At 49.0% G+C, this 13,631-nt stretch overlaps 1 protein-coding gene across 1 annotated transcript in view; it reads left to right on the top strand.

Moving 5' to 3' along the window:
• MEX3C (mex-3 RNA binding family member C) overlaps nt 1–13,631 on the top strand; it is a 76,316-nt gene that overhangs the window by 51,293 nt on the left and 11,392 nt on the right. The window contains exon 3 of the mRNA XM_068155358.1: nt 8,836–9,039. Within this exon, the coding sequence (XP_068011459.1) occupies nt 8,836–9,039 (204 nt within the window). The remainder of the gene's footprint in view (nt 1–8,835; nt 9,040–13,631) is intronic.

Raw genomic sequence — 13,631 nt, 5'->3', positions numbered from 1 at the left:
GCAGGACCTGCCCTTCCTAAATCCATGCTGGCTAGGCCTGATCCCTTGGCCATCCTGTAAGTGTTGTGTTATTGCACTCAGGATGACCTGTTCCATAATCTTGCCTGGCACTGAGGTCAGGCTGACAGGCCTGTAATTCCCTGGCTCATCCAACCGGCCCTTCTTATGGATGGGCACCACGTTGGCCAGCTTCCAGTCCTCTGGGACCTCGCCAGTGAGCCAGGACTGCTGGAAAATTATGGAGAGTGGCTTGGCCAGCTCATCTGCCAGCTCTCTCAGCACCCTAGGATGAATCCCATCTGGTCCCATGGACTTGTGGGGATCCAAGGTGCTAAGGAGAGTTCCAACCACCGCCTCATGGAACATAGGGAAACTGTGCAGCTCCCTGGCTCCTTCTGCCAGCTCTGCAGGCCAGCTGTCAGGAAGACGTTCTGCCCTTCTAGTAAAAATTGAGGCAAAGAAGGTGTTAAGTATCTCTGCCTTTTCCTCATCCTTTGTTACAATGTTCCCCTCCGTATCCACCAAGGAGTGGAGGTTGTCCTTCCCCTTCCTCTTACTATTAATGTATTTATAGAAGGACTTTTTGTTGTCCTTCACAGTAGAGGCCAGTTTAAGCTCCAAGTGTGCTTTTGCCTCCCTAATTTTCTTCCTACAAGACCTAGCAACATCCTTAAACATTCTGTGGGTTGCCTCCCCTCTCTTCCAAAGGTGATACACCCTCTTTTTTTCCCTCAGTTCCATTAAAAGTTCATGAACCATCCAGGCTGGCCGTCTGCCCCGGCGGCTCATCTTCCGGCACATTGGCACAGCCTGTCCCTGAGCCTTCAACAATTCTTCATTGAAGTAGGTCCAGCTCTCCTGGACCCCATTGATTTTAAGGGCTTTATCCCAAGGAACCCTCTGAATTAGTTCCTTGAGTAACCCGAAGTCTGCCCTCCGGAAGTCCAGCGTGGAGGTCTTCTTGCCGCCCCTCTTGGCTTGACCAAAAACCGAGAATTCAATTATGTCATGGTCTCTGGACCCCAAACACCCTCCAACCACCACATCGCCCACCAGCCCTTCCCTGTTGGTGAAGAGGAGGTCAAGCATAGCCTTGCCCCTGGTAGGCTCACGCAGCAGCTGGGAGAAGAAGCTGTCCTCCATGCATTCTAAGAACCTTCTAGACTGTCTCCTCCCTGCCGTGTTGAGTTCCCAGCAGATGTCAGGCAGGTTGAAGTCGCCCATGAGAACAAGGTCCGGAGATCTTGAGACAGCCCTAAGCTGCCTATAGAATGCTTCGTCAACATCTTCCTCCTGGTTGGGTGGTCTGTAACAGGCTCCAACCAGGGTGTCTGCCCTGCTGGTCTTCCCTCTAATTCTTGTCCACAAGCATTCAACCCGATCGTCCCATGTAACCGTCAATTGCAGCGCTCCAGTCATGTGAGTCGTCCCACCACGTCTCTGTGATGGCAACTACGTCATAATTTTCCTGCTGCATCAAGGCTTCCAGCTCCTCCTGTTTGTTACCCATGCTTCGTGCATTAGTGTACATGCACTTCAGCTGGGCTGCTGGTTTCACCCCCGACTCTAGCTTGTCGCCCCCAGACTCTTGTCTGAGAGGACTATTTTCAGCCCCTTCCCCCTTCAAAACTAGTTTAAAGCCCTGTCGATGAGACCCACCAATTCCCTACCCAGGATCTTTTTATCTTTGGGGGACAGTCCGTTCTTATATACAGTGATCTTTCCCCTTCTCTAGGACAGATGTACTCTATCTGTTGCCAGCTGGCCTGGTGCAGTAGAAAGTTTCCCAATATCAAAAAACCCAAAATTCTTTTGACTGCACCAGCCTCTAAGCCACTTGTTAACTATAGCTGCTGCCCTGTTCCTTACTGTATTCCCTCCTGCAGTTAAGGGTATTGATGAAAAAATTATTTGTGCCCCTGACCCCTCAACCAGGTCTCCCAGGGCCCTGAAGTCATCTTTGATAGCCCTGGGAGTTCTGGTTGCAACATCATCATTCCCTAAGTGCATAACTAGTAAAGGGTAGTAGTCAGAGGGATGCACCAGTTTAGGCAGCCTACTGGTAACATCATTAACTTGGGCTCCTGGCAGACAACAGAGTTCCCTATGAGATGGGTCAGGCCGACATATAGGGCCCTCCATTCCCCTCAGAAGGGAATCACCAATAACAATTACCCTCCTCTTTTTATTGAGGGAACAGGTCCTGATGCCAGCAGAAGTGTGGGATAGAAGAGCACACGCTGAGATGGATTAGGAACTGGTTACAAAATAGAGTCCAAAGGGTGGTGGTCAATGGTGCCAAGTCCAGCTAGAGAGCTGTAAATAGTGGAGTCCCCCAGGGATTAGTGCTGGGTCCAGTGCTGTTCAACATGTTCATCAATGACATTGATGAGGGGACAGAGTGTCTGCTCAGCAAGTTTGCTGATGATACCAAACTGGGAGGTTTGGCTGTGTGGTGGGTTGAAGTTTCCCCCCAACATTAACTTTTCCAGACCAACTCAGAAGCAAATGAAGCTGTATTTACAAGCAAAATCTACACTCTACAATGGAATGCAATGAATATGTACAAAATATACAGCATTTGCAATATTTACAGATATTTACAATTAGTGAACAACATGAGAACTCCCCTGGTCAAGAGACCAGGGAAGCTGTTCCACTTCTTGCCCCTACCTCCCTGTCCCAAGAGAGAAAGAGTGGAAATAGAAGCAATGGGTTAGCCTTAGCCAAGGCCAGCTAAAGCACGCTGATTCTCTCTCCCAAGCAAAGCAAAAACAGCTGAGATCAGAAGTGAAAAGAGAGGAATTGCTATGGTACAGTGTGACTGTTTTAGGCTGTGCCTTTAAGAAAGGGACATTTGCTGGAACATTCTGGCTGAATACTTTGAAAACAAAGATAGGTCTAAACGAATTTCATTGGTAGATTGGTAGAATGCAACTTTAAGTTTTAGTTCTGTTTGAGTCTGTCTCTGTTCCAGTCTGTTCTGCCTTTCCAGTCTGTCTGCTTCTGAGCGACTAGCCAGAGCTGACCTTGTATAACAGATAAGAGGACTAATCCCTGCATGCGCTTTGAGGCCTAACACAATTTCATCCTTATTAATTACCTTTTCTCTCTCTCTAGCCCTTTTTGGGAAAAAAGGGTGGTAGGGGGAGAGAGGGGGTACAGGGGGGGAACCCTCCTCCTGAGGAGGAGGGAGTGTTGTTCTGTATTGCTTTCTTTGCTGTATATTTTTGTATATATTGTAAATACTGTATATATTGTGTATACATTCACTGCATTTCGTCTTGCTTGTAAATATAGCTCATATCCTTTGCTTCTCCGACTGAGCTAGCTGTAGTTTCTTTGTCGGGGAGGGGGAACTTTCTCTCACCACCACATACAGATCATATTATTCCAGATATTTACCCAATGAATTTGTTTAGAAGCATCTTTTGTTTTCCTTTCAACACCCAATAGTGATATATTTATATTTTTCTACTTTTCTGCTCATAATCTGTAACTGAATTTTAAAGGCATAGCCTAAAACCACCACAGGCTGATCACCTGAAGGCTGTGCGGCCATTCAGTGAGACCTGGACAGACTGAAGAGCTGGGCAGAGAGGAACCTACTGAGGTCCAACAAGGATAAGTACAGAGCCCTACATCTGGGAAAGAATAATAAATTGCACCAGTACAGGTTAGGAGGTGATCTGCTAAAGAGTAGCCCCGTGGAGAAGGACCTGGGGAGTCCTGGTTGACAAGAAGTTATCCATGGGTCAGCAATGTGCCCTTGTGGCCAAGGCCAATGGTATCCTGTGGTGCATTAAGAGGAGTGTGTCCAGCAGATCGAGGGAGGTTCTCCCCCTCTACTCCACCGTGGTGAGACCTCACCTGGAATATTGTGTCCAGTTTTCGGTTCCCCAGTTCAAGAGGGACAAGGATCTGCTGGAGAGAGTCCAATGGAGAGCTACCAGGATGATTAAGGGACTGGAGCATGTGCCCTATGAGGAGAGGCTGAGAGCCCTGGGGCTTTTTAGTCTGGAGAAGAGAAGACTGAGAGGGGATTTAATAAATGTTTATAAAGCTCTGAGGGCTGGGTGTCAAAAGAGAGGGGACAGGCTCTTCTCTGTTGCACCCTGTGATAGGTCAAGGGGTAATGGATATAAATTACAGCACAGGAAGTTCCACCTCAACATGAGGAGATACTTCACTGTGAGGGTCACAGAGAAGTGGAACGGGCTGCCCAGGGAGGTTGCAGAGTCTTCCCCTCTGGAGACATTCAAGACCCATTTGGATTTGTTCCTGTGCTAGATTCTATGGTCCTGCTCTAGCAGGGGGGGTGGACTTGGTGAACTTTGAAGGTCCTTTCCAACCCCTAAAAGCCTATGATCCTATGATGGCATCCACAGGGACCTGGACAAGCTGGAGAGGTGGATTCAGGTGACCTGGGGGTACTGGTCGATGGCAGGCTGAACATGAGCCTGCAGTGTGCCCAGGCAGCCAAGAGGGCCAATGGCATCCTGGCCTGCATCAGGAACAGTGTGGCCAGCAGGAGCAGGGAGGTCATTCTGCCCCTGTATACTGCGCTGGTTAGGCCACTCCTTGAGTACTGTGTCCAGTTCTGGGCCCCTCAGTTTAGGAAGGATGTTGACTTGCTGGAGCGTGTCCAGAGAAGGGCAACGAAGTTGGTGAGGGGTTTGGAACACAAGCCCTATGAGGAAAGACTGAGGGAGCTGGGGTTGCTCAGCCTGGAGAAGAGGAGACTCAGGGGTGACCTTATCACTCTCTACAACTACCTGAAGGGAGGTTGTAGACAGGCGGATGATGGTCTCTTCTCCCAGGCACCCAGTACCAGAACAAGAGGACACAGTCTCAGGCAGCGCCAGGGGAGGTTCAGGTTGGATATTAGGAAGAAGTTCTATACAGAAAGAGTGATTGCCCATTGGAATGGGCTGCCCAGGGAGGTGGTGGAGTCGCTGTCATTGGAGGTGTTCAGGAGGAGACTTGATGGGGCACTTGGTGCCATGGGTTAGCTGTTTGGGTGGGTTGGATTGGTTGATGGGTTGGACGTGATGGTCTTGAAGGTCTCTTCCAACCTGGTTTGGTTTATTCTAAATAAAACAAATGTGTATTCATTGTATTATCTGCGTCGGGAGAGGAAGGTATCCAGACTGTGTTTTGTTATTAAAACTAGATTAAAGAGAAAACACCGTGGGTCTGGGTCAGTCCCAGAGACATCTAGTGATGAGGAGTGTGGAGAATCTGTGTCAGTTAAAAAGAGGGCTAAAAAGTTAATTGCAAAGGCAGCTCTGAATGACTTTGCCGCTGATTCTGGCAGGCTGCCAAGGGCGGTGGCTGGTATCAACATGGCGTCTCCTCCTTCTCCTCCTCCTTCTTCTCCGTTGGCCATTAATGGAGCAACATCATTTCCGCCCACTCTCTCGGTGGGACTGGAAGTCACTGCCCCAGCAGCTGATTTATCTCAGGACCTGTCAGCTTCTATTAAGGTGGCTGTAAATTCAAACACAGCTCCAGTTAAGGTGGCTCTTTTAAAGACTAGAAGTGGAAAGACCAAAGCTGATGGAGAAGAAGAGCAGGAGACTGATCCTGGTGAGGGGCCCTCTACTCTAAGAAATCCTGCTGAGGAGGAAGAGAAGATTTGTTTTAAAGATCTAGCTGACCTAGGGAGAGCAAAGCAGGATAGAGATGCAGCTAGGACAGGAGCTGGCAAAGGTGGTTCTCAGCTTAAAGAGATCCTTGAGAAAATGACAGCAGGATTATTAGGGCAACAAGCTGAGGGAGAGGAACAAGAAGATGACATAACTGAGTGTTCCGCACCCCGCGAAGAGCTAAGAAATGTCCGTAAAGATTACACCAGGGCAGATAAGGAGCCAGTTCTAGCTTGGCTTAGTAGATGTCATGATACAGGTGCTCCAGCTCTAACAGTTGGAGACAAGTCAGCAGCTCAGTTAGGAACTCTCTCGAGGGATAATGGAATAGATAATATAGGCAGGGTTCTCGGTAAGGTTAATCTGTGGATATGCCTTTTAATGGCGGTTGCCCTGAGATACCCTTCCCAAGATGATCTTCTATGGAATCCTAAACCCTGGACTACCATAGATGAGGGAATTAAGCGCTTGAGAGAATTTGCTGTTAGAGAGCTACTCTATGGTGAACATGAAACTCTGAATCCTGATGACATTCCTGTGGGTATTGGTCTTGCTGAGAAGATCATCAAACTTGCTCCTTCTAATTATGCAAACATTCTGGCAAGCAGAATTGTGTCAAGAAATTATGGTGGAGCTTCTCCTACGGTTGGCCAATTCAGTGATGAGGTGAGACAATTGGAGGATAGCATGACACGTGGTTCTTTGGTTTCAGCCATTGAAACTCTGTCTGGAAAAATTGAGAATTGCATAAGAGAATTGAAGGATGAATTTAAAAATTCCATATCCCAATTGGCACAAAGGGATAATTTCAATTCCTCCTCCAGGTGGATACAAGTTTCATCTGTGAGGAATAGATGTCCTCCAAGGAGGTCATTCCAAAACAGATCAAATCAAAACAGACCACCAAGGCAATCACGTAAAACTATGTGGCCGGTTGACGTTGCCCCCTTAAGAAAGGGAATATGGTGGACGGAAGTTGGTAAACGGAAGGAATAGTCTAAACTAATTTCATTGGACGAGTGGGAGGAAGCACTTCTGAGCTGGGACTATACTGGACATTTCCAGCACTTCTCAGTCAGTCTTGCTTCCGCCTCTTCTTCAGGCAACAGCTTTCTGTCCTGGGCTTTCTGCCAAGGCCTCGGCCTTGAAAACCAGATAACAGGCCTGTATACTAACTCCCTTCCAATTAACACGAACTGCTTCTAACTTTTTTTTCCTCTCTTCTCTTTCTCTTTCTATCCCATTCTGGGGAAAGGGGGGGAAGAGAGGGGAGAGCGGAGGTGGGGGACCCCTCTCTGCCGAGGGGGGCACTCTCATTTCTGTGTTACTCTGTTGTATATCTTTGTATATATTGTAGATATTGTAAATTTGTAAATAATCCCCTGCAAACCCTACATCACTTTGTAAATATAGCTCCACTGCTTTGCTAATTCAGCTTGCGAGTTTTTTTTTCCTTTCCCTTCAATTTTTTTTCCCTTTTACTTTACAAAGGGGGAAGGGAGGAGGCTTCTCAGCCTTATCCTTCCAAACCCACCACAAACTATTTGGATAACTCTGCATGATCAGTTTGGTGAGAACATGAACCGGTGGTATGGCCAACCAACTTCTAAACTTTTCAGGAGACTGAGAGAACTGCAAAGTGGCAGAACCCGAGGTAGCAATACCAGAAGGTGTGACCATTTGAGGCTGTGCCCTTAAGAAAGGGAATATGGTGGTCGGATGTTTGTAAACGAAAAGACGGATCTAAACTAATTTCATTGGTAGATTGGGAGGAAGCACATTCTGAACTGGGAGTGCAGCAGAGTATCCTGGGCATTCCTGCACTTTTCTGGTCAGTCTGTCTTCCCCTCCTCCGGTGGCTTGCAGCTCGCAGCTCCTGAGCTTTCGGCCAAGCCTGACCTTGAAACTGATAAGCTGCAAGGCCTGTATTAACCACTTTCCAAATAACACATAACTGCTTCTAATCTTTTTTCTCTTTTCTCTCTTTCTAACCCTCTCTGGGGAAAGGGGGAGAGAAGGGGGAGCAGAGGTGGGGAACCCCCTCAGCAGAGGGGGGGAACTCTCATTTCTGTGCTACTTTATTGTATATTTTTGTATATATTGTAAATATTGTAAATTCTGTATATTCCCCTGCATATCCTATATTGCTTTGTAAATATACAGCACCCCCTGCTTTGCTAATTCAGCTGTGAGTTTTTTTCCTTTCCCTTCAATTTTCCTCCCTCTACTCACATTGGGGGGGGAAAGGCCTGGACTTTCCCCCAACCCTACGACAGAAGGGTAGCTGTTACTTCCACAGTTCCCCAGAACAACTCTAGTAGCTCCAACAGTGGCTTCAGTTATAAAATGCAAAGTTATAACACTGCACACTGTGCGCAATGCACCTGTGGGCATGTTCCCCATAACTAGGGGTGCCCTGCCTCCCTCCAGGGGGAGTAGAGGAATAACAGAGATAACAGAATCTATTGGGATGTGTACATCCAGTGGCCTGGCACTTCACAATTTCGGAAGTACAGGGCCTTGGTTGACACAGGAGCTCAGTGCACCATAATGCCATCAAATTATCAGGGATCAGAGTCTATAACTATTTTAAGAGTCACTGGTGGATCTCAGGAGTTAAGCAAGGTGGCGGTTAATATAAGTTTAACTGGTAAACAATGGAGGAAGCATACAATTGTGACCGGACCTGATGTACCTTGTATTTTGGGAATTGATTTTCTGAGAGAAGGGCGTTTCAAAGACCCTAGAGGTTACAAATGGGCTTTTGGAGTAGCATCTGTAGAAATTGATGGACAAAAATTGAAGCTGTCTGCTAGACCTGAGCTTTCTGATGAATCTGCAGTTGTGGGACAGCATAAGATACAGGACATTAAATTGCCGGTTGCTTCTCAGACTGTGCATCACAGTCAATACAGAACCAACCGTGACTCTTTGTTGCCCATTCAGAATCTGATTCGTCAGTTGGAGAGTCAGAAAGTCGTCAGCAAAACTCATTCACCTTTCAACAGTCCAGTGTGGCCTGTGCGGAAGCAGAATGGAGACTGGCGTCTGACGGTCGACTACCGAGCCCTAAATGAAGTGACACCACCTATGAGTGCAGCAGTACCAGACATGATGGAAATCCAGTATGAGCTGGAATCCAAAGAGGCCATAGGCATTGCTAATGCATTTTTCTCTATTCCCATAGCAGAGGAATGCAGGCCTCAGTTTGCTTTCACCTGGAGAGGAATCCAGTACACTATCAACAGATTGCCAATGGGCTGGATCCACAGCTCAAGCATCTGTCATGCAGTGATCCACGATGCTCTGAAGAAAGGCGGTGCTCCAGAACACATCCAGTTCATCGATATCAACGTCTGGGGTAAAACTGCTGAGGAAGTCTTCGAGAAAGGTAACAAAATCATTGACATTCTTCTGAATGCAGGTTTTGCCATCAAGTGAGACAAGGTGAAAGGACCTACTACAGAGATTCAGTTTCTGGGAGTGCGGTGGCAGGATGGATGCCAACACATTCCAGTGGATGTGGTAAATAGAGTCTCTACCATGGCAAATCCCACAAACAAGCAAGAGACCCTATGTTTCTTGGGGACAGTGGGATTTTGGAGACTGCACATTCCTGGATACAGTCAGATTGTGAAACCTCTGTATGATGTGACTCGAAAGAGAAACAATTTCCACTGGGGACCTGAACAACAAGCAGCCTTTGACCAGATAAAGCAAGAGGTAATTCAAGCAATGGGTCTGGGACCTGTCCGAGATGGTCCAGACATTAAGAACATTTTGTACACGGCTGCAAGTGACAATGGTCCAACCTGGTGCCTGTGGCAAAAAGCTCCAGGTGAGACATGTGGACGACCTCTTGGTTTCTGGAGTCGAGGTTACAGAGGTTCAGAAGCAAATTATACTCCAACAGAGAAAGAGATTCTTGCTGCCTATGAAGGAGTAAAAGCAGCTTCTGAAGTGATTGGAACTGAATCACAACTTCTCTTAGCTCCCAGATTACCAGTTTTGAATTGGATGTTCAAAGGCAAAGGTTCCTCACCACATCATGCCACAGACTCAACGTGGTCTAAGTGGATGGCTCTGATAACACTGAGATCTCGAATGGGAAATCTTGAAAGGCCTGGTCTAGTGGAGGTGATCTCAAGTTGGCCTGAAGGTATCAACTGTGCTAAACCTCCAGAGGAGAAAGTAACTCGTGCTGAGGAAGCTCCTCCTTGCAATGACCTTTCTGATGATGAAAAGGAATATGCTTTGTTCACAGACGGTTCCTGTCGTCTTGTTGGGAACAAGCGAAGGTGGAAATCTGCAGTGTGGAGTCCAACACGCCGAGTTGCAGAGGTGAAGGATGTCGAAGGAGAATCCAGTCAGTTTGCAGAGGTAAAAGCTGTTCAGCTAGCTCTCGACGTGGCTGCAGCTGGGCTGCTGGTTTCTCCCCTGCCTCCAGCTTACCAGCCTCGGACGCCTGTCTGGGGGTTGTTGTAGTTTGGCCTGGGTGCCCTCTGCTACAGGGGTGTTTCCTGTGTCCAGAAGTCCAGCCCAGTGGGTGGACACAGGAAATTAGGTTATTTCCTACCACTATCTCTTTCCTTCCTCTTCGCCACCTGGTAACTGGGGGAGAGATCTCCTGGCCATGGGCCTGGTTAGGCCCAAGGCCATGGGGGGATGGGCAGTCTCAGATCTGGCCAGCTGAGACCAGCCTAGCAGTGGGGGGGGAAGGAGGAGCCCTGGGGGTCTTGGGTGCACCCTCAGGTGGGGATGGGATCTCTCTGGGTTTGTTTTGGGGTTTTCTTCTTGTCACTGTGTTTCTAGTTCTTTGCACGCACTCACTGTTTTCTATTTAAACTTTCCATCACTTTTGCAGTCTGTTTGTCTGAGTCGTTGTTTCTGCCCTGTGGTGGGGAGGGGGTCTGCCCCAACCCATTACAGGGGGGACTGGTTTCAGCCCCTTCCCCCTTCAAGTCTAGTTTAAAGCCCTATCTATGAGACCTGCCATTTCCCTTCCTGGAATCTTTTTACCTTTGGGGGATAGGCCATTCTCGTACACTCTGATCTTACCCCTCCTCTGGGACAGATGTACTCCATCTGCTGGCAGTTGTCCTGGTGCAGTAGAAAGTTCTCCAAGATTGAAAAACCCAATATCCTTTTGACTACACCAGCCCCTAAGCCACTTGTTGACTGTAGCTCCTGACCTGTTCCTTCTTGTATTCCCTCCTGCAACTAAGGGTATAGACGAAAAAATTATTTGTGCACCTGACCTCTCAACCAGATCTCCCAGGGCCTTGAAGTCATTTTTGATAGCCCTGGGAGTTCTGGTTGCAACATCATCATTCCCTAACTGCATAACTAGTAGGGGATAGTAGTCAGAGGGCTACAACAGACTAGGCAGCCTTCTGGTAACACCTCTAACTTGAACTCCTGGGAGGCAGCAAATTTCATAGTATCATAGTATCAGTCAGGGTTGGAAGGGACCACAAGGATCATCTAGTTCCAACCCCCCTGCCATGGGCAGGGACACCCCACACTAGATCAGGCTGGCCAGAGCCTCATCCAGCCTGCTCTTAAACACCTCCAGGGACGGGGCCTCAACCACCTCCCTGGAGAACCCATTCCAGTGCTTCACAACTCTCATGGTGAAGAACCTCCTCCTCACATCCAGCCTGAATCTCCCCACCTCCAGCTTCATTCCATTCCCCCCAGTGCTATCACTACCTGAGATCCTGAGAAGTCCTTCCCCAGCCTTCCTGTAGGCCCCCTTCAGATACTGGAAGGCCACAATTAGGTCACCTTGGAGCCTTCTCTTCTGCAGACTGAACAGCCCCAACTCCTTCAGTCTGTGAGAAGGGTCTGGCCGACACATTGGGCCCTCTATTACCCTCAGGAGGGAATCACCAATAACAATTACCCTCCTCTTTTTTTGAGGGACCAAGTCCTGATGCCGAGGAAAGGCTGTTTAACCTTAGGCTGTTTAACCTTATGCTGTTTAGCCTGAGGGAAAACCCCAGATGGTGTGTCCTATAGCATCAGAATCACCTCACCCTCGACCTCCAGTGCCCCATACTTGTTTTCCAAGGGCAGTTGGGAAGTTGAGGTGAGGCAAGGAGGTTTAACCTTGCGTCTTTTGCAAGGAACCTGCGTCCATTCCCCTCTGCTTTTTGGATAACCGGCCTGGATGAGCAAGCAGCTCCTGGAGGATTTAAGGGGGAAGAAGAGGCTGTATCACCTTTGGAAGGAGGGGAAGGCTTCTCGAAGTATGTTCAAGGAAGCTGTTACATTATGTAGGAATAAAATTAGGGAGGCAAAGGCCCAGCTGGAACTGAAGCTGGCCACCTCAGTCAAAGATAATAAAAAGCATTTTTATAAATATATTAACAATAAGAAGAAGGGCAGGAAGAACCTGCACTCCCTGTTGGACCTGGAGGGGAACATGGTGACCGAAGATGAGGAAAAGGCTGAGGTCCTGAACACCTTCTTTGCCTCAATGTTTAACAGCAAGGCAGGAGTTCAGGACGAGTGGCCTCCTGAGCTGGGCGGTGGGGTTTGGGAGCAGAGTGGTGCCCCAGTAATCCAAGAGGAATTAGTTCGGGATCTGCTGAGCCACTTGGACACTCACAAGTCCATGGGACCGGATGGGATCCATCCTAGGGTGCTGAGAGAGCTGGCAGATGAGCTGGCCAGGCCACTCTCCATCATTTTCCTCCAGTCCTGACTCACCGGGGAGGTCCCAGGTGACTGGAAACTGGCCAATGTGGTCCCCATCCATAAGAAAGGTCGGATGGAGGAACCTGGAAACCAGGGAAAGTGATGGAGCAGATTATCCTGGTGGCAATAACTGCGCACCTGAAGGATGGCCAAGGGCTCAGGTCCAGCCAACATGGATTTAGGAAGGGCAGGTCCCGCCTCTCCAACCTGATCTCCTTCTATGATCAGGTGGCCCGTCTGGTGGACATGGGGAGGCCTGTGGATGTGGTCTACCTGGACTTCAGCAAGGCCTTTGACACCGTCCCCCACAGCAAACTGCTGGCTAAGCTGTCTGCTCGTGGCTTGGACCACTACACTCTGTGCTGGGTTAGGAACTGGCTGGAGGGCCGGGCCCAGAGAGTGGTAGTGAACGGTGCCACATCCAGCTGGCGGCCAGTCACCAGTGGCGTCCCCCAGGGATCAGTGCTGGGCCCCGTCCTCTTCAACATCTTCATTGATGATCTGGATGAGGGGGTCGACTCAGTCATCAGCAAGTTTGCAGATGACACCAAGTTAGGGGCAGATGTTAATCAGTTAGAGGGTAGAAAGGCTCTGCAGAGGGACCTCGACCGACTGGACAGATGGGCAGTGTCCAATGGGATGTCATTCAACAAGTCCAAGTGCCGAGTGCTGCACTTTGGCTATGGCAATCCCATGCAGAGCTACAGGCTGGGGTCAGAGTGGCTGGAGAGCTCCCAAACAGAGAGGGACCTGGGGGTGCTGATCGACAGCCACCTGAATATGAGCCAGCAGTGTGCCCAGGTGGCCAAGAGGGCCAATGGCATCCTGGCCTGCATCAAGAACAGTGTGGCCAGCAGGAGCAAGGAGGTCATTGTGCCCCTGTACTCTGCTTTGGTTAGGCCGCACCTTGAGTACTGTGTCCAGTTCTGGGCCCCTCAGTTTAGGAAGGACATCGAGACACTTGAACGTGTCCAGAGAAGGGCAACAAGGCTGGTGAGAGGCCTTGAACACAAGCCCTATGAGGAGAGGCTGAGGGAGCTGGGATTGTTTAGCCTGGAGAAGAGGAGGCTCAGGGGTCACCTCATTGCCCTCTACAACTACCTGAAAGGTGGTTGTAGCCAGGAAGGGGTTGGTCTCTTCTCCCAGGCAACCAGCACCAGAACAAGGGGACACAGTCTCAAGCTGCACCAGGGGAGGTTTAGACTCGAGGTGAGGAGGAAGTTCTTCACCGAGTGAGTCATTCGTCATTGGAATGGGTTGCCCAGGGAGGTGGTTGAGTCA

Source organism: Melanerpes formicivorus, unplaced genomic scaffold (assembly GCF_026170545.1).
Source record: "Melanerpes formicivorus ecotype bairdi unplaced genomic scaffold, bMelFor1.0.p_v2 SCAF_31, whole genome shotgun sequence".
Lineage (NCBI taxonomy): Eukaryota > Metazoa > Chordata > Aves > Piciformes > Picidae > Melanerpes > Melanerpes formicivorus.
Note: the sequence above shows the minus strand (reverse complement) of the source record. Positions and strands in the feature narration are given on the sequence as shown.